This window comes from Gigantopelta aegis, chromosome 13 (genome assembly GCF_016097555.1).
Source record: "Gigantopelta aegis isolate Gae_Host chromosome 13, Gae_host_genome, whole genome shotgun sequence".
Classification (NCBI taxonomy): Eukaryota; Metazoa; Mollusca; class Gastropoda; order Neomphalida; family Peltospiridae; genus Gigantopelta; species Gigantopelta aegis.
The window spans coordinates 3,395,310-3,422,407 of record NC_054711.1 but is presented as its reverse complement, the minus strand read 5'-3'; the positions used below and the strand labels follow the sequence as shown (position 1 = coordinate 3,422,407).

At 38.0% G+C, this 27,098-nt stretch overlaps 1 protein-coding gene across 1 annotated transcript in view; it reads right to left on the bottom strand.

Annotated features, from left to right (window-relative positions):
- Window positions 1-27,098, bottom strand: part of LOC121387612 — a 117,937-nt gene that overhangs the window by 20,138 nt on the left and 70,701 nt on the right. The window contains exons 50-66 of the mRNA XM_041518771.1: window positions 23,654-23,716; window positions 21,817-21,861; window positions 20,788-20,892; window positions 19,548-19,643; window positions 17,735-17,827; window positions 16,309-16,350; window positions 15,473-15,556; window positions 14,184-14,255; window positions 13,188-13,229; window positions 12,572-12,655; window positions 11,033-11,092; window positions 9,258-9,344; window positions 7,383-7,484; window positions 6,091-6,165; window positions 5,283-5,405; window positions 3,148-3,276; window positions 211-327 (exon numbers count right to left, since the gene is read on the bottom strand). Coding sequence (XP_041374705.1) covers window positions 211-327; window positions 3,148-3,276; window positions 5,283-5,405; window positions 6,091-6,165; window positions 7,383-7,484; window positions 9,258-9,344; window positions 11,033-11,092; window positions 12,572-12,655; window positions 13,188-13,229; window positions 14,184-14,255; window positions 15,473-15,556; window positions 16,309-16,350; window positions 17,735-17,827; window positions 19,548-19,643; window positions 20,788-20,892; window positions 21,817-21,861; window positions 23,654-23,716 — 1,419 coding nt within the window. The remainder of the gene's footprint in view (window positions 1-210; window positions 328-3,147; window positions 3,277-5,282; window positions 5,406-6,090; window positions 6,166-7,382; window positions 7,485-9,257; window positions 9,345-11,032; window positions 11,093-12,571; window positions 12,656-13,187; window positions 13,230-14,183; window positions 14,256-15,472; window positions 15,557-16,308; window positions 16,351-17,734; window positions 17,828-19,547; window positions 19,644-20,787; window positions 20,893-21,816; window positions 21,862-23,653; window positions 23,717-27,098) is intronic.

Below are 27,098 nucleotides of genomic sequence, written 5' to 3'. Positions count from 1 at the left end.
CAGCAGGTTAGCTGATCTAAAATATGATAAAAATTAGAAAAAGCCCATGAAAATAATACTTTTTATTTTATTTTAGTATAAGACTTACCAATCCACATATGAACATTATTTTATGTATTTATAAAGATTTGAAGTGAAAATATGTGAGTAAAAGTTAAAAACGTGGTTTTTGTCAAAAATTAATCCATAGTGAGAAGGTTAAACACAAACCTGGTTACGCCCGGGTGATTCTGGTCTTTCCTGGTCGACGGGTTTCATCTTTTCCATCGTGCCTTCCTTCTGAAGACCAGTGTCCAACACAGTTATCTCCCCTGGCTTTGGAGGTTCCTGGAATTAACACAACAGACAGTGGTGACAGGGAACCAAATGGACCAGTGACTAACACAGTTATCACCCCTTGCTTTGGAGGTTCCTGGAATTATAACAACAGACAGTGGTGACAGGGAACCAAATGGACCAGTGACTAACACAGTTATCACCCTTGCTTTGAAGGTTCCTGGAATTAAAACAACAGACAGTGGTGACAGGGAACCAAATGGACCAGTGACTAACACAGTTATCACCCTTGCTTTGGAGGTTCCTGATATTATAACAGACAGTGGTGACAGGGAACCAAGTGGACCAGTGACTAACACAATTATCTCCCATTGCTTTGGAGGTTCCTGGAATTATAACAACAGACAGTGGTGACAGGGAACCAAATGGACCAGTGACTAACACAGTTATCACCCTTGCTTTGAAGGTTCCTGGAATTAAAACAACAGACAGTGGTGACAGGGAACCAAATGGACCAGTGACTAACACAGTTATCACCCTTGCTTTGGAGGTTCCTGATATTATAACAGGCAGTGGTGACAGGGAACCAAGTGGACCAGTGACTAACACAGTTATCTCCCATTGCTTTGGAGGTTCCTGGAATTATAACAACAGACAGTGGTGACAGGGAACCAAGTGGACCAGTGACTAACACAGTTATCTCCCATTGCTTTGGAGGTTCCTGGAATTATAACAACAGACAGTGGTGACAGGGAACCAAATGGACCAGTGACTAACACAGTTATCACCCTTGCTTTGAAGGTTCCTGGAATTAAAACAACAGACAGTGGTGACAGGGAACCAAATGGACCAGTGACTAACACAGTTATCACCCCTTGCTTTGGAGGTTCCTGATATTATAACAGACAGTGGTGACAGGGAACCAAGTGGACCAGTGACTAACACAGTTATCTCCCATTGCTTTGGAGGTTCCTGGAATTATAACAACAGACAGTGGTGACAGGGAACCAAGTGGACCAGTGACTAACACAGTTATCTCCCATTGCTTTGGAGGTTCCTGGAATTATAACAACAGACAGTGATGACAGGGAACCAAGTGGACCAGTGACTAACACAGTTATATCCCATTGCTTTGGAGGTTCCTGGAATTAAAACAACAGACAGTGATGACAGGGAACCAAGTGGACCAGTGGCTAACACAGTTATCACCCCTTGCTTTGAAGGTTCCTGGAACTAAAACAACAGACAGTGATGACAGGGAACCAAATGGACCAGTGACTAACACAGTTATCTCCCATTGCTTTGGAGGTTCCTGGAATTAAAACAACAGACAGTGATGACAGGGAACCAAGTGGACCAGTGGCTAACACAATTATCACACCTTGCTTTGAAGGTTCCTGGAACTAAAACAACAGACAGTGATGACAGGGAACCAAATGGACCAGTGGCTAACACAGTTATTGGCGGGACGGGTTTTCTACAATTAAAGTAAACTTTGTATTGTTTAAAAGCACCATTAATGCACCATGATTAATAAATCATCAGCTACTGGACGTCAGATATTTGGTAAATGTGACACACAGTCTTCAAGTACCATTTGTTTTGCTTTAAGACACCTAAAAAAAACCCAGTGAGGGACGTGTATTATTTTATTAAGTTATACAAAATGTATAAATTATAATTCAGTGAAACCTCTCAAGATAGGACCCTCTGTAAACCAGAATTCCCTCAAAACCGGACCCTTTGTAAACCGGAATTCCCTCAAAACCGGACCCTTTGTAAACTGGAATTCCCTCAAAACCGGACCCTTTGTAAACCGGACGTTTTACCCAGTCCATTTTTACAAAACAGTACAGAACTTAACCTCTCTAAACCAGATCCCTGTTAAAACCGGACATTTGTCTTGGTCCCAAGGGTGTCTTGTTTAGAGGTGTTTCACTGTAATTGAGAATTAGTCTTCTCGATATATTGTGCTATGTATTGCATTCAGATTTCTGTATTGCATTATATAGAGGATACTCCTAATGTCTTGTGATATCATAATTTATTAGCATGAGACTTTTATTAATGAGTGCTGATAAATTACGACATCACAAGACACGAGGGGGGTATTCTTGTTATCATCCATTATCATTCTTTTCATTTGTGACAATTGTAAACAATGTCAGTAATGTGGGTTGAATGTCACTATATTTGGCAGCGGTAGACTCGTTAACTAGCAGAACAACAGTGGCGTGACGTCACTAATGATGAGTTTAGTGCTGAAACATAAACATACACAGTGATGTAACAAAAGAAGCGATATCTCCTAGGAGAATATTGCAGGAGATATTTCAAATTATAGTGCCGGCGATATATCCTACAAAAGCCTTTAATGGATGATAAATTGCAATACGAACATTTTGGCAATAGCCATCACTAACTGTCATAGTAGATCATCTGAGGAACAAGAGGGAGCGGGATTTATCTTAATCAGTTTGAGTGCTCGCTTGAGGTGCTTGCATCGCAGGATCAAACCACCTCGGTGGATCTATTCAACTCACTGGGGTTTTTTTCTCTCATTCCAACCAGTGCATCACAACTGGTCAAAGACCATGGTATGTGTTATCTTGTCTGTGGGGAAAGTCCATATAAAAGATCCTTTGCTACTAATGGAAAAATGTAGCGGGTTTCCTCTCTAAGACTGTATGTCAGAATCACCAAATGTTTGACATCAAATAGCCGATGGTTAATTAATCAATGTGCTCTAGTGGTGTCGTTAAACAAAACAAACTTTAACTGATGGACATGATGTAGCCCAGAGGTAAAGCGCTCGCCTAATGCGAAGTTGGTCTGAACTGTGATTGGCCATAGACATGTAAGTAGAGTTACCTGGACTTTGTTATCACTAGGTGGCGCTGCTTCTTGCTGCTCAGAAGATTTCTGGTCATCCATCTTGTCTTTCCCCTGGTTGTCAGCATCGGACATAACTTGTGCTGCTTTCGTAGGAGATTCCTGAAACTAAAAAACCACTGGTTGTTTTGTTTAACTCACATCACTAGAACTCACTAGAACTCACATCACATGTCAAACATTAAATTTTGTTTCCCCAAATACATTATGGTAAATAAACACAGGGATTCAGAATAATGGCCTTAAATACTGGACATCTGGCCACAAATGTGCATAAATAAACACGATTTTATTAAATTTTTTGCATAATTTTATGTAGCATTAAAAATTCTAAAATATCATAAAAATGAGAAAACCACACAAAAATAATACTTAATAACCTTTCCCATATGAATATTATTTTATTTATTTATACATTTTTAAGTGAATATATGCGAGCAAAAGTTAAAAACTTGTACCCCTTCAGTGTAATAATTGCTTTCATGATCCACTATCTGGTGAGTGTCCTTAGGACTGCCACTTCCCTAGGAGATACATAACAGGATTTTCATCCCTCTTGCACTGCCCATTGGAAGACTGCCACTCCCTAGGAGACACATAACAGGATTTTCATCCCTCCTGCACTGCCCATTGGAGGACTGCCACTCTCTAGGAGATACATAACAAGATTTTCATCCCTCCTGCACTGCCACTCCCTAGGAGATACATAACAGGATTTTCATCCCTCCTGCACTGCCCATTGGAGGACTGCCACTCCCTAGGAGATACACAACAGGATTTTCATCCCTTCTGCACTGCCCATTGGAGGACTGTCACTCCCTAAGAGATACATAACAGGATTTTCAACCCTTCTGCACTGCCCATTGGAGGACTGTCACTCCCTAGGAGATACATAACATGATTTTTATCCCTCCTGCACTACCCAATGGAGGACTGCCACTCCCTAGGAGACACATAACAGGATTTTCATCCCTCCTGCACTGCCCATTGGAGGACTGCCACTCCCTAGGAGATACACAACAGGATTTTCAACCCTCCTGCACTGCCACTCCCTAGGAGATACATAACAGGATTTTCAACCCTTCTGCACTGCCCATTGGAGGACTGCCACTCCCTAGGAGATACATAACATGATTTTCATCCCTCCTGCACTGCCCATTGGAGGACTGCCACTCCCTAGGAGATACACAACAGGATTTTCATCCCTTCTGCACTGCCCATTGGAGGACTGTCACTCCCTAAGAGATACATAACAGGATTTTCAACCCTTCTGCACTGCCCATTGGAGGACTGTCACTCCCTAGGAGATACATAACATGATTTTTATCCCTCCTGCACTACCCAATGGAGGACTGCCACTCCCTAGGAGACACATAACAGGATTTTCATCCCTCCTGCACTGCCCATTGGAGGACTGCCACTCCCTAGGAGATACACAACAGGATTTTCAACCCTCCTGCACTGCCCATTGGAGGACTGCCACTCCCTAGGAGACACATAACAGGATTTTCATCCCTCCTGCACTGCCCATTGGAGGACTGCCACTCCCTAGGAGACACATAACAGGATTTTCATCCCTCCTGCACTGCCCATTGGAGGAATGCCACTCCCTAGGAGACACATAACAGGATTTTCATCCCTCCTGCACTGCCCATTGGAGGACTGCCACTCTCTAGGAGATACATTACAGGATTTTCATCCCTCCTGCACTGCCACTCCCTAGGAGATACATAACAGGATTTTTATCCCTCCTGCACTGCCCATTGGAGGACTGCCACTCCCTAGGAGATACACAACAGGATTTTCATCCCTCCTGCACTGCCACTCCCTAGGAGATACATAACAGGATTTTCATCCCTCCTGCACTGCCACTCCCTAGGAGATACATAACAGGATTTTTATCCCTCCTGCACTGCCCATTGGAGGACTGCCACTCCCAAGACTAGCTCAGAAAACACAGTGATGTGAATGAAAATATGCGAGTAAAAGTTTTAATCCAGTAGTCAGACAGTCACAAACTTACTGTATTTGACTGGACATAAGCCCAGGGGGACCAAGACACCTCATTATGAGCTTAGCATGGGGTGGCTTTATACCCAGACAATGGGCCATACCTGTTGAAGACCAGGTGACACCGGTCTACGTTGTTCTTCCACATCTTCCTGCCTCCCCATTTTATTTTCTCCCTTCTGAAGACCATCGGCTAGCACAATCGTTTCTACTTTCTTAAGAGATTCCTGAAATTAAAACAATAGTAGAGCTGGTAACAAATTTGAAATTTGTTTTGTTTAATGACACCACTATAGTCTACATTGATTTATTAATCATCAGCTATTGGATGTCAAACATATGGTATATAGTTTTACAGTAGAAACCCGCTACATTTTTCTGTTAGCAGCATGGGATCTTTTATATGCATCATCTCACAGACAGGATAGCATATACCACTTGTGGTGCATTGGCAGGAACAAGAAATAGCACAAAAGACCCATTGACGGGGATCAATCCCAGACTGACCGTGCATCAAGCAAGCGATTAGTGGAGATAATTTTAACATATAGTCTAAGAAAAGAAACAGGCTACATTTTTTTCATTAGTAGCAACAGATCTTTTATATGCACCATCCCATAGACAGGATAGCACATACCACAGCCTTTGATATACCAGGCGTAGTGCACTGGCTGGAACAAGAAATAGACCAAAGAGGCCACTGATGGGGTCCTAAGTTCAAGGGCCATAACTCTCTCAAAAATTGGTAAATCGCTATGAAAGTCAAACTTGATCTGTAACGGTACATGATAAAGCTGCACTCAGCTTAATATCTCAAGGCCTTGTGAAAAAAACATCCGGAAAACTATTTGTGGGAAAGATGGACGGTCAGACAGACAGACAGACGACCAGATAGGGGACTAAAAAACGCACCACTGATGACGCTGTTTGTTGCTGCATTAAAGATTCATCAGTGTCTGAGAACACCTCTTCTGATCTCATTGGATGCTGAAAACAGTAAAAAAAGAAGAAGTTTGTTTTGTTTAACGACACCACTGGAGCACATTGATTTATTACTCATCAACTATTGGATGTCAAACACTTGGTAATTTTGGAACGTGGTCTTAAAGAGGAAAAAGTTTTGTTCTGTTCAACGACGCCACTAGAGCACATCGATTTATTACTCACTGGCCATAGGATGTCAAACACTTGATAATTCTGACATATGGTCTTAAAGCAATGCTTAAGCAAGGCTTTTGGACTGGTGTGCATATTCAACAATATATAATGCACATTATTGCTTAATATCAACAAGTATATTGTTATATTTAATTAATAAAACAGTTAAATGTGACTGCTATTATATATAACGGGCGCAGCCATTTTGTTCCATTCCAGTGAATACGCCCTGGTGGTTACGTAATACTTAATGCATAACGTCAGGAATGAGTCTTAGAACTAGAGAAAAAAATCTACCTGGTTTTTGTGGGATGATAAAATAGGCATGCACTGCAATGTTCTGTAATAATATACATCCCAGTAAGCCAGCAATAAGTATATATTACTTTTTTAATACAAAATAAACCACCATTGTCAAAGTGATAATTTGGCAAAATTTTCTACTAACCCAGAGCTAGCTCTGTGAATGAATGAATGAATGAATGAATGAATGAATGAATGAATGAATGAATGAATGTCACTACAACACGTATTCTGAGAATATTGCTAAAGCAATACATATCCCCTACAGGGCCCAACAAATGTTTTGTCTCCTACATTCAAGGGCTATAACTCTAATAAGACTATATACCAAATTTCAGCTCAATATCCGGAAAGCTATATGTGGGACAGACAGTTCAAAGGTCATAACTCTGTCAAAAAGTAACTTGATCTGTAAAAGCTATATACAAAATTTCAGATCAATATCTTGCGGCATTGTGAAACAACCATCCAGAAAATAATATGTGGGACAATCAGATATAAAGACAGACAGACAGACAGGATGGAGATGAAACCTATAGTTCCCTCCAGTTAGACAGACAGACAGGATGGAAATGAAACCTACAGTTCCCTCTGGTTACACAGACAGACAGACAGACAAACAGACAGGATGGAGATGAAACCTATACTCCCCTCTGGTTAAACCGGTAGGGGACTAATAGATAAACCAAGTAACCGAGCAATCAATGAATAAAAAGAATAAATAAATAAACAAAGCGACTTACATCGCTGAGATAAGCAGTCTGTTTGTCAGGTTTCCGGAATGGTTTGCGGGCTATCATGATGTCTGAACCGGGGTGCAGTTCTGATACATTTTCAGAACTTATCTATAGTTAAAAGAAAGGAAGGTTTATTTAACGATACCTCAGAACTTCACTGTAGTTCAAAGAAAGGAAGGTTTATTTAACGATACCTCAGAACTTGTCTATAGTTAAAAGAAAGGAAGGTTTATTTAACGATACCTCAGAACTTCACTATAGTTAAAAGAAAGGAAGGTTTATTTAACGATACCTCAGAACTTGTCTATAGTTAAAAGAAAGGAAGGTTTATTTAACGATACCTCAGAACTTCACTATAGTTAAAAGAAAGGAAGGTTTATTTAACGATACCTCAGAACTTGTCTATAGTTAAAAGAAAGGAAGGTTTATTTAACGATACCTCAGAACTTCACTATAGTTAAAAGAAAGGAAGGTTTATTTAACGATACCTCAGAACTTCACTATAGTTAAAAGAAAGGAAGGTTTATTTAACGATACCTCAGAACTTCACTATAGTTAAAAGAAAGGAAGGTTTATTTAACGATACCTCAGAACTTTTCTATAGTTAAAAAAAAGGAAGGTTTATTTAACGATACCTCAGAACTTGTCTATAGTCAAAAGAAAGGAAGGTTTATTTAACGATACCTCAGAACTTTGCTATAGTTAAAAGAAAGGAAGGTTTATTTAAGGATACCTCAGAACTTGTCTATAGTTAAAAGAAAGGAAGGTTTATTTAACGATACCTCAGAACTTGTCTATAGTTAAAAGAAAGGAAGGTTTATTTAACAATACCTCAGAACTTCACTATAGCTAAAAGAAAGGAAGATTTATTTAACGATACCTCAGAACTTTGCTATAGTTAAAAGAAAGGAAGGTTTATTTAAGGATACCTCAGAACTTGTCTATAGTTAAAAGAAAGGAACGTTTATTTAACGATACCTCAGAACTTGTCTATAGTTAAAAGAAAGGAAGGTTTATTTAACAATACCTCAGAACTTCACTATAGCTAAAAGAAAGGAAGATTTATTTAACGATACCTCAGAACTTGTCTATAGTTAAAAGAAAGGAAGGTTTATTTAACGAAACTCAGAACTTCACTATAGTTAAAAGAAAGGAAGGTTTATTTAACGATACCTCAGAACTTGTCTATAGTTAAAAGAAAGGAAGGTTTATTTAATGATACCTCAGAACTTTGCTATAGTTAAAAGAAAGGAAGGTTTATTTAACGATACCTCAGAACTTCGCTATAGTTAAAAGAAAGGAAGGTTTATTTAACGATACCTCAGAACTTTGCTATAGTTAAAAGAAAGGAAAGCTTGTTTAACTCTTTTTATTCAAAACATATTTTATTGCATAAACAACAAGGATGAGATCTCTGCACATTTTAAACTACGGCTATTTCGTGTCTAACATATGGTTATTTTGACACTTGATCGAGAGTGAGAGAGGAAAGGAAAGGAATATTTTTTCAACGACAACTCAGCACATTTTAAACTACGGCTATTTGGTGTCTAACATATGGTTATTTTGACACTTGATCGAGAGTGAGGGAGGAAAGGAAAGGAATGTTTGCTTAATGACACCTCAGTACATTTTAAACTACGGCTATTTGGTGTCTAACATATGGTTATTTTGACACTTGGTCGAGAGTGAGAGAGGAAAGTAAAGGAATGTTTTTTAACGACACCTCAGCACATTTTACATTACGGCTACTTAGAGAATAATATCACTGTGTTTCGATTTTGACCATTTTGATTTTTGTACGAAACAAAAGAGAGAGAGACGTACCATACAAAATGTTTACCAGACTATAATAATTATATACCTTAATATCTGACGTACCTGGAAAATTCCTGACGAGTCCTGTCTTGGTAAGCCGTCTGACGCTAACTGTGTTTCACTTAAGTACTCAGAAGATGGCCGTCTTGTCTACAATCAAAAACACAATATATTCTGGACCTGCCTTTACTAAAACTGTTCTTGTTTTGTCAATAGAGTTTTCTAAAATTAAAAACACGGAACTATGTCCTGTACCAGGTTTTACTAAAACTGTTGGTTTTTTTGTAAATAGAGACTTTTCTAAAATTAAAAACACAAAGAGAATACTAAACGAGTTCCTGTGTGAGACCGTTTATATTATAACAAGTTTATTTTTAATCGTACATCACAAGCGAAAGTGAGTAATGTGCAATTAAAAACACATGAGTTGTGACATAAATGGTCTCACATGGGAACGAGTATAGTATTTTATTTATTACACCGCACATCAATGAACAAAAATCGCACAGAATGACATCCAAAATAACTAAACAAGACATGAAAATGCACAGATTAAAGACCGAGAAAATTATATCGCTTACCAAATGATGTCATTTAGCAAAATGACGTCATGTTGTGACTACTTTATTTAGCTATTTATCAAAGAAACTTTGCATTCATACGCCATACACTATCAATAGCATTTACATCAACAATAGTATAAACATATTCAACTCTAAACTAAATTATTAAAATATATATTTTGTTAAATTATGCTTCTAATATTAATTATAAGAATTGACAGGAAGTATTTTTCTAATTTAAAAATATGAATAAAAAGAACCATGTGCACACTTTCCGCAAAACATCTGTGCAGAGTTGTACTGTGTGACACTGTGATCACGTGATCGGAGGTCATGATCTCTCTTCCATAAAGATCTATATCTTGTAACAGCCTTTACTAATCATGTTGTTTTGTTTCGTTTTGTCAAAAGAGAGTTTTGTAAAATTAAAAAATACAAAACCATACCAGCCTTGACTAAAACTTAAAGTTGCATGCATTGTATTCTAATCAACTCTTTTTGTCTTGTTACTAATTTTCTTTTGGTATTTTAAGTTGCATTGGGTTTTTTTTGTATTTAAAATTCCCTACATTTTCTTAAATCAAAATTTTCTCCTTTTTTTTCTTATTATCCATTTTGAGGGGATTTCTTTTCATTAGTCTGAAAGTTTTAGAAAGATTTATGCTTTTTTTTTTTAAAGAATGTTACCTTTTGTCTATTTATAATTTTTAATATTCATTTTTATACTTACCTCGGAAAGATACTTAGATCTTAAAGGGACAGACCCTAGTTTCAACCCGTGAAAATTAACACTAAGTTTAGTTAATCTACAAACCAGGGCCGTTCAATGAAGTGATCTTAGCGCTAAGTTCAACTTAAGTGCATAGTGTAGCTATGCACTTAAGTTGATCTTAGGGCTAAGATCGCTTCGTGAAACAGGGTCCTGTAACACATTTGGATAAAGTTACAATTGAGTGAAACATGAGTCTATGACTTTAAAATGGTCAAATACCCTAAAAAAACATAGACTAAAACTCCACTCCATAACTGTTACTTCTCAGACGCATGTGTGTTTTTAAAAATATGCGTAATGCATTTTGTGATATTAAAAACACCAGGATGACCAAAAGCACTTCGAATGTACGGAAATTGATAATCTAAATCATAAAATCTAAGTAAAGTATGATTTCAGTAATCAAAAACGGCTCTAATAGTCAAAAATATGCCTCAGTGTTTAAAAACTAGGGTCTGTCCCTTTAATCTCCGATCCTTCTCATATGGTATTTGTTCCATTACCCTGTAATCTTGTGTAACATCAGAAACAATGTGGACTGTTAACTCGCTTTTTCTTCTTGTCTGAAATTAAAGGTGCAGAACTATAGTCTTTCCCACAAGGAACGTCTTTTTTATAATGTTATAGAATTTAATACAAGTTATTTATTTTTGAGTCTGCTAAATTCCACACAAAAATAATGTGTTTTTTTTTTTTTTGTTATTTCAAAAATACTTTTACTTTTCTTCTTAAGTCATATCAAACTGAAATTATTTACAAAAAATATTTTTTGTAGGATGGGATGAACTATAGATGGTCACTTACAAACTTCCTATCCATAATAATATTGAGAAAAGAAAATTTTAAAACATATATTTATTTATTTGTGAAAACACTGTTCCCATCAAATTCTTTTCATGATGTCTGGTATTTTTCATTTTGTTAAGGTTATTTCAAAAACATTTTTACTTTTCTTCTTAAGTCATACCAGACTGAAATTATTTACAAAATTTATTTTTGTAGGAGGGAATGAACTATAGATGGTCACTTACAAACTTTCTATCCATATTAATACTGAGAAAAGAAAATTTAAAAACATATATTTCAGAAACAATGTGAACCGTTAACTTGTTTTCTGTCCTTTCTAAAATTAAAGGCACAGAACAAGATGGTAATTTAAAAAAATTTCCATAAATAATAAAATTGAGAAAGAAAATTGTAAAACATATATTTATTTATTTGTGAAAACACTGTTCACATAAAAACTCTTTTTATGACATCTGATATTTTTCAGGGTTTTTTTGTTTTTTTTACTGTATTTAAAAAATGTATTATTACACCCCTCCAGCTCCTTTCCTTTTTCTCCTTTGAAGGAAGGAAATAAATGTTTTATTTAACGACACACTCAACACATTTTATTTACGGTTAGATGGCGTCGGACATATGGTTAAGGACCACACAGATATTTAGGGAGGAAACCCGCTGTCGCCACTTCATGGGCTACTCTTTCCGATTAGCAGCTAGGGATCTTTTATATGCACCATCCCACAGATAGGATAACACATACCACAGCCTTTTATATACCAGTCGTGGTGCACTGGCTGGAGTGAGAAATAGCCCAATGGGCCCACTAACAGGGATTGATCCTAGACCGACTGTGCATCAAGCGAGCGCTGTACCACTGGACTACATCCTGCCCCTTTTTCTCCTTTGAATTACATCTTATTTTGTCCTGATCTCGCAACCTGTTCTATCTTTTAACTTCTTTCAATGTGCTCTAATGGTGTCGTTAAAGAAAACAAACTTTTATCATCTTCAGCTATTGGATACCAAACATTTGGTAATTTTGACAGGAAAGAAGGAAATGTTTTATTTATTGATGCACTCAACACATTTTATTTACGGTTATATGGTGTCAGAATACTGACAGAGTCTTAGAGAGAAAACTGCTTTTTCATTACTAGCAAGAGATTTTTAATATGCACTGTCCCACAGACAGGATAGCACATACCACAACCTTTGATATAACAGTCATAGCAAAAAAACTTAGGATCAACTTGTACCTTTGGTTGTTGATTGGGACCAAACTCGTCAGCATTTTTAAAATCTCTGTCTGACAAAACGATGGGCGTCTGCTGATAGGGGCCCTGAAATTGAAAAAAAGAAAAGAAAGAAGTTTTTTTTGTTTAACAACACCACTAGAGCACATTGAGTTATTAATCATCAGCTATTGGATGTCAAACATTTGATAATTTTGATATATAGTTATGGATCTTTTATATGCACCATCCCACAGACAGGATAGCACATACCACGACCTTTGATATACCAATAATTTGGCATATATATTCTGTAACCCTTTCCCCTCTACTTAGTACATAATGCCCGAATACAGTCTCCTACCTCTGGGCATACATATTTTATTATTGGCCCCTTAAGCAGGCACGGTGGAAGCAAGTACACTTTGGGGGAGGGGTTGCGTAGACATTGGGGGGGGCTGACTAAAATGAGGTCGCAAAGCAAAGTTTCTAGGGGTTTTCAGGGGGTTTGCTCCAGTGTAAAATATTGAAAAGTAGATGTTCTGAAATGCAATTTGCTGCATTCAGAAGTAAAATTCATCTCTGCCTTAAGATTTACCACCAATAATATTTTTGATTCAGAATTAAGGTCAGTACGTACAGTTTGAAATTCAGGCAGTGACGGTTCCGGTTCAGAGCTTCTCTGAAATAATAAAAACAAGCATTCTGGGAGTACTGTAAAACAACACATGTCCCATACAGGGCCCAACAAATATTCATTATCTCCTAAGTTCAAGGGCCATAACTCTGCCCTCTATGATAAAAACCTTTTGAAACTGGTGCAAGTTAACACACAATTTTAGCTCTGATTTTGTGAGTATAAACAAAGAAAAAAAATATACTAGGGTCATCAACCAATCATGTAATACTTAAGGGAGGAAGGTTAATCATTTGTTTGTTTGGGTTTTTTACTGTAGATAAACAAATATTATTACACCCCTCCAGCCCCTTTCCTTTTTCTCCTTTGAATTAGATCTTATTTCTTCCTGATCTGTCAGCTTGTTCTGTCTTTTAACTTCTTTCAATGTGCTCTAGTGGTGTTGTTAAACAAAACAAACTTTTTTCATCATAGGCTATTGGAAGGAAGGAAGGAAGGAAATGTTTTATTTAACGACGCACTCAACACATTTTATTTACGGTTATATGGCGTCAGACATATGGTTAAGGACCACACAGATATTGAGAGAGGAAACCCGCTGTCGCCACTTCATGGGCTACTCTTTTCGATTAGCAGCAAGGGATCTTTTATATGCTCCATTCCACAGATAGGATAGCACATACCACAGATAGGATAGCACATACCACAGCCTTTGATATACCAGCTGTGGTGCACTAGCTGGAACGAAATAGCCCAATGGGACCACCGACGGGGATCAATCGACCGCGCATCAATCGAAGGCTTTACCACTGGGCTACGTCCCGTCCCGAGACTATTGGATGTAAAATATTTGGTAATTTTGACAGTCTTAGAGAGGAAACTGCTTTTCCATTAGTAGCAAGGGATCTTTTATATGCACTATCCCACAGAGAGGACAGCACATACCACGACCTTTGATATACCAGCCGTTTTAAAAAAACACTTGGGATCAAGTTGTACCTTTAGTTGTTGTTTGGAAACAAACTTGTCAGCGTTTGTAAGGTCTCTGGTGGGTACCTGCTGATAGGGGCCCTAAAATTTAAAAAAAAGAAAAGAAAAAAGTTTGTTTTATTTAATGACACCACTAGTGCACATTAATTAATTAAATTTATTAATCATCGGCTATTGGATGTCAAACATTTGGTAATTGCGACATATAGTCTCAGAGAGGAAACCCGCTACATCGTTCCATTAGCAGCCAAGGATCTTTTATATGCACCATCCCACAGACAGGATAGCACATACCACAGTCTTTGGTATACCAGTCGTGGTGCACTGGCTGGAACAAAAAATAGCCCAATGGGCCCACCGATGGGGATCAATCTCAAACCGACTGCGCATCAAGCGAGCGTTTTACAACTGGGCTACATCCCCTGATATTGACAGCACAGAATTATAGGATACTAAACAAGGTTCTGTTTTGTATCATGTTTATGTCCTGAGTGAAATAATGTTCAAATGTCACGAGCTTTAGCGAGTGACAAATAAAAGTATTTCATGAGGGACATAAACATGAGACAAAATGGTAGCAAGGTTAATATCCTATTTATTACCAATAATAGATCTTAATTCATACCACACCTCCACACTGACAAGTACATCAGATACAATTAGGAGCTTAGATTGTATACATTTCTAACTTTTGTCATCATCAGCTATTGGATGTCAAACCAGTCCTTGATTTTTTAAAATTATAGGCGAGTGGAAAATCGCACACCTCAATATGCTAAGGTGAGTGAAAAATCACTCACCAAAATAAATAAAATAGGCAGTGTAGATTGGATTTTGACTGGTATGTCTACAAAACTGTCTATTAAACCAGTATTTCACGATTTGTTCAACAAAGAGAAATGCCAGTTTAACGACTGCATGGAAGCCATCTTTTTAATGTTTATTGTTTTAATAAAAGGACCTTCCTATCAGCTAAATGAGCTATGAAAAGTGTTGATTTTTGTAAACAGTGGAAATAAATATACCCATCTATTTTATGTGCACCATTTGTTGAGTGTAATAAGTGCTGTTTTTCACATTCACCAGATTGAAATTACATGTGCTGTACAAGCGCAATCGATCGATCACGCACCTTAAACAGCAAGGTCTGTCAAACATTTTGACAGTCTTAGACAGAAAACCGCTTTTTTATTAGTGGCAAGGGATATTTTATATGTACTATCCCACAGACAGGATAGCACATACCATGACCTTTGATATACCAGTTGTAGCAAAAAACACTTGGGATCAACTTGTACCTTTGGTTGTTGATTGGGAACAAACTCGTCAGCTTTTTTAAGACCTATGGCTGTCAAAACATTGGGTATCTGCTGATAAGGCCCCTGAAATTGAAAAAAATAAAAAGAAGAAAAAAGTTTGTTTTATTTAACGACACCACTAGAGCACATTGATTATTTAATCATCGGCTATTGGATGTCAAACATATGGTAATTTTGACAGTCATACAGAGGAAACCCGCTATATTTTTCCATTAGCAGCAAGGAATCTTTTATATGCACTTTCCCAGACAGGACAGCACATACCACAGCCTTTTATATGCCAGTCGTGGTGGACTGGCAAGAAAGAGAAATAGCCCAATGGGCCCACCAATGAGGATCGATCCCAAACCGACTGTGCATCAAGCGAGAGTTTTACAACTGGGCTGCATCCCCTGAAATTCAAGGCACATAATTATAGGATATTAAATGAGTTTCTGTTTTGTATCATGTTTATGTCCTGAGTGAAATAATGTTCAATTGTCACGAGCTTGAGCGAGTGACAAAGAAAAGTATTTTATGAGGGACATAAACCCGAATACCGTGTCCCACCTACGATCGGCCCCTTAAGCAGGCACGGTGGAAGCATGTAGACATGAAGCGCCTGAGTAGACATGGGGGGGGGGGGGGGGGGGGGCTGACTGAGATGAGGGCACAAAGCAAAGTTTCTAGGGGGTTCGGGGGTATTTCCCCCTGTAAAATGTTGAAAACTAGATGGTCTGAAATGCAATCTGCTGCATTCTACAAATAAAATTCATCTCCGCCTTAAGATTTACTACCAATAATATTTTTGATTCATAATTAAGGTCAGTACGTACAGTTTCATATTCAGTCGGCGACGGTTCCGGTTCAGCGCTTCTCTGAAATAATAAAAATAAGCATTCTGAGAGTACTGCTAAAACAACACGTCCCCTACAGGGCCCAACAAATATTTGTTGTCTCCTAAGTTCAAGGGCCATAACTCTGCCCTCTATAGCAAAAACCTTTTGCAACTTTAGCCCTTAATTTTGTGTGTATAAACAAAGGAAAAAACATACTAGGGCCATCGAACAATCATGTAATGCTTTAGGAAGGGGTATCATGGAATGTGTTATCTCCTAAATTCAAGGGCTATAACTCTTCCAAAAATTGGTAAATCGCCAAGAAAGTCACACATGATTTGTAACAGTACAAGATAAAGCTATACACAAAATGTAAGCTTAGTATCTTGAGGCATTGAAAACAAATGGCTAGAAAACAAATGTTAGTATCTCCTAAGTTCAAGGGACATAACTCTGCACAAAAATTGTAAATCGCCAAGAAAGTTAATTTGATATGTAAACATACATGATAAAGTTATACACAAAATGTCAGTTGCATATCTTGAGGCACTGGGGGAAAAAAAAGTCCAGAAAACAATTTTTTTTGGCAAACATGGGTAAATTTCCAATAAAGTCAAACTTGATCTCTAAAAATACATGATAAAGTTATACACAAAATGTCAGTTGCATATCTTGAGGCACTGGGGGAAAAAAAAGTCCAGAAAACAATTTTTTTTGGCAAACATGGGTAAATTTCCAATAAAGTCAAACTTGATCTCTAAAAATACATGATAAAGTTATACACAAAATGTCAGCTCAATATTTGAGTCATTGAAAAAAACAGAGAAAAAAAAAGAGTCAAGAATTTCTTTTCCTGTATCTCCTAAGTTCAAGGGCTATAACTCTGCAAACAATGGGTAAATCACCAAGGAAGTTAAACTTGATCTGTAACAGTATATGATAAAGCTATAGACAATATCTCGAGACATTGTGGAACAAAACATCTGGTAAACTATATGTGACAGACGGATGGACAGACAAATCGACAAACAGACAGACGGATGGACAGACAGACACAGATGAAACCTCTATGTACATGATAAAGCTATACTCAAAAGGTCAGCTCAATATATTGAGGCATTGTGAAAACAAAAATGTTTGGAAAACTATATGTGGGACAGACGGACGGACAGACCGAGAAACAGACGGACTGACAGACCGACAAACAGACAGACAGACAGACAGACAGAGATCAAACATGACAAAGCTATACCCAAAATATCATTTTCAGGCATTGTGGGAAAAAAAAAACCGTCTGGAAAACTATATGTGGGACAGACAGACAGACAGACAGAAGGACAGAGATGAAACCTCTAGTCCCGTCCGTTCAACTTAAAACATGCCTAGTAAACTAACTAAAAATGGGTAAAAGAAAAATCCCTACCGGCGCCAGTGCTCTCTCTAGTTCTCCTGCACTCATGGCTACGTTTGAAGCACTAGTGACCACCTGGATCGGGGGCAAGACTACAGAGGTCCTCTGAAATCAATACAAAACTGTGATAGCCTAATAAACATTAATAATATTCCCAATCTTTTTATACACTCAACAAAATTCATTAAGGGTCAAAAGATATTTTTGGCATTTTTCTTTAAATATGCCCCTCCCCCCCCCCCCCCAAATAAATACATTACAGCTTCTTCTTTCACAATGTGTCAAAGTTCGACATAGTCTAAGACAAAGTTCGACATAGTCTAAGACAAAGTTCGACATAGTCTAAGACAATGATTTAAACAACCATTAACTGTGTAACAAATCTCAGCTGAAGGAAGGAAGAAAATGTTTTATTTAACAATTCATTCAAAATATTTTATTTACGGTTATATGGTGTCAGACATATGGTTAAGGACCACACAGATATTGAGAGAGGAAACCTGCTGTCGCCACTTCATGGGGTATTCTTTCCGATTAGCAGCATGGGATCTTTTATATGCATCATCCCTTAGGATAGCACATACCACAGTTTTTGTTACACCAGTTGTGGAGCACGGGCTGGAATGAGAAATAGCCCAATGGGCCCACCGACAGGGATCGATCCTAGATCGATTGCACATCAGGCAAGGACTGTACCACTGAGCTACGTCCTGCATTGTCAACCTCAGCACTTTCAAACGTTTTCATAAATATACAAACAAAAACCCTAAAACAATGTGCCACATTTGTGCATGCATCATGGGTGGGGCGGGATGCAGCCCAGTGGTAAAGTGCTTGCTTGATACGCGGTTGGTTTGGGATCGATCCCTGTCGCTGGGCCCATTGGGCTATTTCTCATTCCACCCAGTGCACGATGACTGGTATATCAAAGGCAGGATAGTACATACCACGGCCTTTGATATGCCAGTCATGGTGCACTGGCTGGAACGAGAAATAGCCCAATGGGCCCACCAATGGGGATTGATCCCAGACCGACCGCGTCGAGTGAGCGCTGTACCACTGGGCTACGTCCCACCCCCTTGATAATAAATAGAGGCTATTTCATGGGGTTTTTCAAATATGATTTTTATGTCAACGAGTGATGTAAGAAAACAATATTTTCACAAACTGCGAAGCAATGAGTGGAAATATGGTTTTCACACATCACGAAATGACATAAAAATCGTCTTTGAAAAAACACCCAAAGCGAGTGCTTTACCACTGGGTGGAAAGAAGAAGTTTGTTTGTTTAACAACACCACCATAGCACATTGATGTATTAATCATTGGCTATTGGTTTGACATAGTCACAGAGAGGAACACTACATTTTTTTCATTAGTAGCAAGGGATCTTTTATATGCCCTATCACACACGACAGGATAGCACATACCACAGCCTTTGATATACTACATCCCGCCCTGACTGGAAAGAGAAATAGCCCAATGGGCCCACCGATGGGGATTGATCCTAGACTGACCGTGAAACACTTTACCACTGGTCTCGCTCCCTCCCCCAGAGAATCAATAAATGAGACAAAGTGTAACAATAAGTGGTCAGACTAGCCCACAGTTAAAAGCGGATGGGAAGAAACAAGAAACAAGCACCTGTCGCGGTTGGAGAGACAAGGACTGGGATGTGGAGGTGGATAGCGAAAGAAGTTGGAAGATAGGAGGAGTTGCCAGATCGGGAAGAAATGAGATGGAATTCAAAGGAGTGAAAGGAAAGGGGGCAGTGGGATAAAAAAAAAAAAAGTAAAAAAAAGTGTAACAATAATTTAAAAACATACCCTTTGAGCGTCAAGTATCAATCCACGTTTTTGACCTCTAACCAACATTGCTTCAACACCAATGTCCATCCGAACTGGTTTTGTTATCGAGCTTCTCTGAAATTAATAAGAAACTTTGATCATATGTCTTTACTCCGTTCCAACCCTTCATTTTAAAAAGTTAACATCATTATATAGCGAATACTACACGAGTGGCTATTACTGAGCTTCTCTGAAATTGATAAGAAACTTTGATGATATGTCTTCACCATGTTCCAACCCTTCATTTTAAAACATTAACATCATAATATAGAGAATACTACATGAGTTGCGATTCATATTATACATGTATGATATTATTTTATTTCTTCTACTAATAATGAAATATCCTTTTTTTATGTGTCTACTTCTTGGCACTCAGCCTTTTTAAGTGACACAAACAAAACGTATTTTTAAGCAAGCATTCTGAGTGTACTGCTAAAGCAATACATGTCCTCTACTTGGCCCAACAAAGTTTAATATCTCCTAAGTTCAAGGGCTATAACTATATGAACAAGAGTCCCGGTGAGGTACATGATAAGCCCGTCAGGAATTTGATGGAAAACCATATCTATATTAATGAATATGCTATGGGTATGATTCAATTCTAATTATGTGAAATGTTTGCAATGGGATGGATGAACAGTTTGTTTTGGACTAACTACTGAGGACTTACTGTTATGTCCAGTAGACCAGGAAAAGTAGGTCACAGTGACCTAGTAATAGTACGCGACACACCACCATCCCAAGTTGTTCCTACATGTGAGGTTTGATGGTCCTGTATGCATCTGTATGCAAGATATGGTTCAAACAAGAACAAGTTAACAGACTGACATATGTACAGATGGACGGACGGACAACACCATACCACAATACAAATCTGTAACAGAACATGATAAAGCTATACACAAAATGTCAGCTCAATTTCATGATGCATTGACAAAACAAAGTCCGGAAAACAAATTGTCATATCTCGTAAGTTCAAGGGCCATAACTGTGTCAAACATGGGTAAATCGTCATGAAAGTCAAACGTGATCTGTGAAAGTACATGATAAAGCTAAATACAAAATTTCAATATATTGAAGAATTGTGAACAAAACATCCAGAAAACTACATGTCGGACAGACGGATGGATGAATGAACGGACGGACAGACGGATGAATGAATGAATGGACAGACAGAAGGACAGACAGATGGACAGTAGTGGAATAAAACACATACCCTTTGCTGATCAAGTGACGATTTCCCCTGATGGCCTACTGCGGGTCCCCATTCATTCTCAAAACCGGAGCCTAGATCAAATGATTGCCTCTTCTTCATGATTTTCTGAAATTTATAATCAGATTTGCTTTGTTCAATGAGCTTGTTATTCGATCATATTGTCCTCAGTTTTGCTTTGTTCAATGACACCACTTTTAATGAACACCCCCAAACCCACCCTCACCAGTGCATACAATTTGGTCTGTCGGTTATGCGAAACCAATATCAACATAAATGACGGATCATTCATGCAAAAGCTGTAATCACTCGTCAAAAAATCCAAATGTCTGTTGGCTATCAGCTATGTTTTTGAAAACTGCATACAGTGAAAAATCTCTGACCTAGATGTCTGTCATATCCACTTTATAGTCATGTTCTAATCAGCTTGTTCTCCATCGTTATCAATAGCATTTTATTACATACCTATTCAATCTTACTATAGTGATAAAGACATTTTCGAACCGTGTGATAAATTTATCTTGTATTGCACATACATGTAGGTGCGATCTGGACCACAACTTTTAAACTTTTATTTTTACTGGGGTTAGAGCCTTTTTGCTATTACATCAAATATGATTTTATAATTACTTCACATCGTATTTGAAACATTACACAAGATAGACGCAGAATAAAAGGGGTATTGATCATAGATTTAAGAAAGTGTAGTTATGACGTTAAAATAAAAACTCTTTTTGTAAAAAATAAAAGGTATGTAATAAATATAGAATTTCACATGATGTTTTCGCTTTCCATTTATTGTACAGATTCATTTTGTGTAAGAACATACCACTCGACTGCTATGTAGTCTTGTAGCATTTATTCTTGCGGAAAATAAATTTGTGCAATAAATAGGAAGGGAAAACAACCTAAGTGAAGTTCTGTATATATCTCAGTAGAGTATTTACCACTGTTTGACACCCAACAGATGATGTATTTTTGTGCTGGGTGTTGTTAAACATTCATTCATTCATTACTTCAATACGAGTTTACCTTGTGAGGACCTCTCTCATTACCAGCTTCCCATTCTGCACTTTGCTGTAATTAATACAAAGAAAGGAATGTTTTATTTAACGACACACTCAAAACATTTTAATTATGGTTATATGGCGTCGGACATATGATTAAAGACCAGTCAGATCAGTCCTGTAGCCAACATTTCGAGTGGGAGGGTTCGACTATGTATTTGCCGGGGCCTTTTGGATATGAAGTTGTTTGAGGGCGCAAAATGCCCAAATTTTGTATGGGGAAAATTTGAAATCTCTGAAAGTATAAAACACGTTTTCCTGGTATCTGGAACTTAAAAATTAATAGTTTAAAACAACGATTTTTGATTATTTTGTAGATTGTATTTTAGTTACTAAGGTTATTATTATATTTGTTTTTTCAAGATAATAAAATTCTAGCACACAACGGGAGTTAAATGTATTGACCCGAGTTTCGGCAATTGCTCGTTATAACCTTACTAAGAGAAAAAGTATGTGTATCTCAGAACTGTGATCAGTTCCTTTAATAATGCACATATTTATAAAAAACAAAACACATTATGTTCATAAAAACTGTATCATCACCAATCACTGCCAGACCGGCCTCGGTGGCGTCGTGGTAGGCCATCGGTCTACAGGCTGGTAGGTACTGGGTTCGGATCCCAGTCGAGGCATGGGATTTTTAATCCAGATACCGACTCCAAACCCTGAGTGAGTGCTCCGCAAGGCTCTATGGGTAGGTGTAAACCACTTGCACCGACCAGTGATCCATAACTGGTTCAACAAAGGCCATGGTTTGTGCTATCCTGCCTGTGGGAAGCGCAAATAAAAGATCCCTTGCTGCTAATCGCAAGAGTAGCCCATGTAGTGGCGACAGCGGGTTTCCTCTCAAAATCTGTGTGGTCCTTAACCATATGTCTAACGCCATATAACCGTAAATAAAATGTGTTGAGTGCGTCGTTAAATAAAACATTTCTTTCTTTCAATCACTGCCAACAGATGCAGCCCCTGTTAAGAGTAGAGGTGTAGTCCTCAAACGGTTTTAGCAAAAGGTATTGCATAAGGTATAACATCCCATTTCATTTTTGTCATTGATGCGTCCTATCATCAAAATGGCATCTACATGTTGGCCATAAAACATTTTGAAGTACTTTGAAATAACCTTCAAGAAAGTACACAACATTTTCTAATTGGCGTTAATCCTACGGGACAGTTTGAAATTGAAGATCATCCAAACCAACCCTCCTTTTATCATCCAAACCAACCCTCCTTTTATCATCCAAACCAACCCTCCTTTTATCATCCAAACCAACCCTCCTTTTATCATCCACAATATTTCAGCTCAATATCTTGAGGCATTGCGATAAAAAACCCGTCCTGAAAGCTATATGTGGGACATATGGACAGACAAACAGACAGACAGACAGCTGGACAGACAGATGGGCAGACAGACAAACAGACGGACAGACAGATGGGCAAACAGACAGACGGACAGACAGACACACACACAGACAGACATACATACATACATACAGACAGACAGACAGACAGACAGACAGACAGACAGACAGACAGACAGAAGGGCAGACAGATGGGCAGACAGACAAACAGACGGACAGACAGATGGGCAAACAGACAGACGGACAGACACACACACAGACAGACACACAGACAGACAGACGGAGATGAAACCTATGATCCCCCATCCAAACTGACAATACAACCTGCCTCAATTTCTTCAATGAGTGAAATGTATTGTTGTTTTTTATTTACATATTTATTAGTTTTATTTTAGTTATGACAAAATAAGAACTGACAAAATCTTTTTCTCAATATGAGTTTACCTTGCGAGGATCTCTCTCATAACCAGCGTCCCTCTGATGTGGGGCTTCCCATTCTGCACTTTGCTGTAATTAATACGAAGAAAGGAATGTTTTATTTAACGATACACTTAACATAATTTAATTACAGTTATATGGTGTCCAGCATATAGTTAAAGATCACACAGATAATGAGAGAGAAAACCGGCTGCTGCCACACAATGCTCTTTTCGATTAGCAGCAAGGGATCTTTTATATGCATAATCCCACAAACAGGACAGAACATACCACGGCCTTTGTTACACCAGTTGTGGAGCACTGGCTGGAATGAGAAATAGCCCAATGGGCCCACTGATGGACTACTCTTTTCGATTAGCAGCAAGGGATCTTTTATATGAAGTATCCCACAGACAGGATAGTACATACCACGGCCTTTGTTACACCAGTTGTGTAGCACTGGCTGGAACGAGAAATAGCCCAATGGGATTGATTCTAGACTGACCATGCGTCAGGTGAACACTTTTTCACCAATGGGCTACACCCTTCGATGTAATTCCTTAAAAATATTATTCTGTATCTATGACTAATGGAAAAAACTAATAAAATAAGAAATGACAATACTGTAAAACAGGAAATGTTAGCAAGCATAATGTTTTAGTGAATTTAGCAAGACTACCATATATTCGACGCTAATATTTTATGATGCTAAATTTAAAGAGACATACAACGGACTGTTCCAAAAAAAACACTTTTGTGCAATTATTTTGTCAGTGATTGACTCAACACAAAACAATGGATACAAAGTTTGTTTTGTCAGTGATTGACTCAACACAAAACAATGGATACAAAGTTTGTTTTGTCAGTGACTGACTCAACACAAAACAATGCATACAAAGTTTGTTTTGTCAGTGACTGACTCAACACAAAACAATGGACACAAAGTTTGTTTTGTCAGTGACTGACTCAACACAAAACAATGGACACAAAGTTTGTTTTGTCAGTGACTGACTCAACACAAAACAATGGACACAAAGTTTGTTTTGTCAGTGACTGACTCAACACAAAACAATGGACACAAAGTTTGTTTTGTCAGTGACTGACTCAACACAAAACAATGGAAACAAAGTTTGTTTTGTCAGTGACTGACTCAACACAAAACAATGGACACAAAGTTTGTTTTGTCAGTGACTGACTCAACACAAAACAATGGACACACAGTTTGTTTTGTCAGTGACCGTCTCAACACAAAACAATGGACACAAAGTTTGTTTTGTCAGTGACTGACTCAACACAAAACAATGGACACAGTTTGTTTTGCCAGTGACTGACTCAACACAAAACAATGGACACAAAGTTTGTTTTGCCAGTGACTGACTCAACACAAAACAATGGACACAAAGTTTGTTTTGTCAGTGACTGACTCAACACAAAACAATGGAAACAAAGTTTGTTTTGTCAGTGACTGACTCAACACAAAACAATGGACACAGTTTGTTTTGCCAGTGACTGACTCAACACAAAACAATGGACACACAGTTTGTTTTGTCAGTGACCGTCTCAACACAAAACAATGGACACAAAGTTTGTTTTGTCAATGACTGACTCAACACAAAACAATGACAATGGATACAAAGTTTGTTTTGTCAGTGACTGACTCAACACAAAACAATGGATACAAAGTTTGTTTTGTCAGTGACTGACTCAACACAAAACAATGGACACAAAGTTTGTTTTGTCAGTGACTGACTCAACACAAAACAATGGACACAAAGTTTGTTTTGTCAGTGACTGACTCAACACAAAACAATGGACACAAAGTTTGTTTTGTCAGTGACTGACTCAACACAAAACAATGGACACAAAGTTTGTTTTGTCAGTGACTGACTCAACACAAAACAATGGACACAAAGTTTGTTTTGTCAGTGACTGACTCAACACAAAACAATGGAAACAAAGTTTGTTTTGTCAGTGACTGACTCAACACAAAACAATGGACACAATTTGTTTTGCCAGTGACTGACTCAACACAAAACAATGGACACACAGTTTGTTTTGTCAGTGACTGTCTCAACACAAAACAATGGACACAAAGTTTGTTTTGTCAGTGACTGACTCAACACAAAACAATGACAATGGATACAAAGTTTGTTTTGTCAGTGACTGACTCAACACAAAACAATGGATACAAAGTTTGTTTTGTCAGTGACTGACTCAACACAAAACAATGGACACAAAGTTTGTTTTGTCAGTGACTGACTCAACACAAAACAATGGACACAAAGTTTGTTTTGTCAGTGACTGACTCAACACAAAACAATGGACACAAAGTTTGTTTTGTCAGTGACTGACTCAACACAAAACAATGGATACAAAGTTTGTTTTGTCAGTGACTGACTCAACACAAAACAATGCATACAAAGTTTGTTTGTCAGTGACTGACTCAACACAAAACAATGGACACAATTTGTTTTGCCAGTGACTGACTCAACACAAAACAATGGAAACAAAGTTTGTTTTGTCAGTGACTGACTCAACACAAAACAATGGAAACAAAGTTTGTTTTGTCAGTGACTGACTCAACACAAAACAATGGAAACAAAGTTTGTTTTGTCAGTGACTGACTCAACACAAAACAATGGACACAAAGTTTGTTTTGTCAGTGACTGACTCAACACAAAACAATGGACACAAAGTTTGTTTTGTCAGTGACTGACTCAACACAAAACAATGGACACAAAGTTTGTTTTAGTCAAAACAATGGAAACAAAGTTTGTTTTGTCAGTGACTGACTCAACACAAAACAACGGATACAAAGTTTGTTTTGTTTTGTTTAACTAGACCACATTGATTTATTAATCATCGGCTATTGAATGTCAAACACTTGGTAATTTTGACATATGATATCAGAGAGGAAACCTGCTAAATTTTTCCATTATGCTATGGTATGGTATAGGGATTAATATGCACATTCAGAGCAAGCTGTTTTAGAGCACGCCTCTCATGGGCACAGGTGTCGGTCCAGGACAGGAAACGTTTTTCCATTAGTAGCAAGGGATCTTTTATATGCACCATCCCACAGACAGGACAGCACATACCACGGCCTTTGATATACCAGTCATGGTGCACTGGCTAGAACAAGAAATAGCCCAATGGGCCGACCGGCAGGGATTGATCCCAAACTGACCACGCATCAAGCGAGCACTCTACCACTAGGCTACACGTCCCGTCCCACCATGGACACATGCTGCTGACTAAACCAAAAGAACCGCGAATGACAATAGTTAGTTAGGATGCACATTACTGCAATTTTCTACTCAAACTGAAGTTAAAGAACAGCGAATGACAATAGTTAGTTAGGATGCACATTACTGCAATTTTCTACTCAAACTGACTGCACATCAAGCGAACACTCTACCACTAGGCTACGTCCCGTCCCACCACGGACACATGCTGTTGACTAAACCAAAAG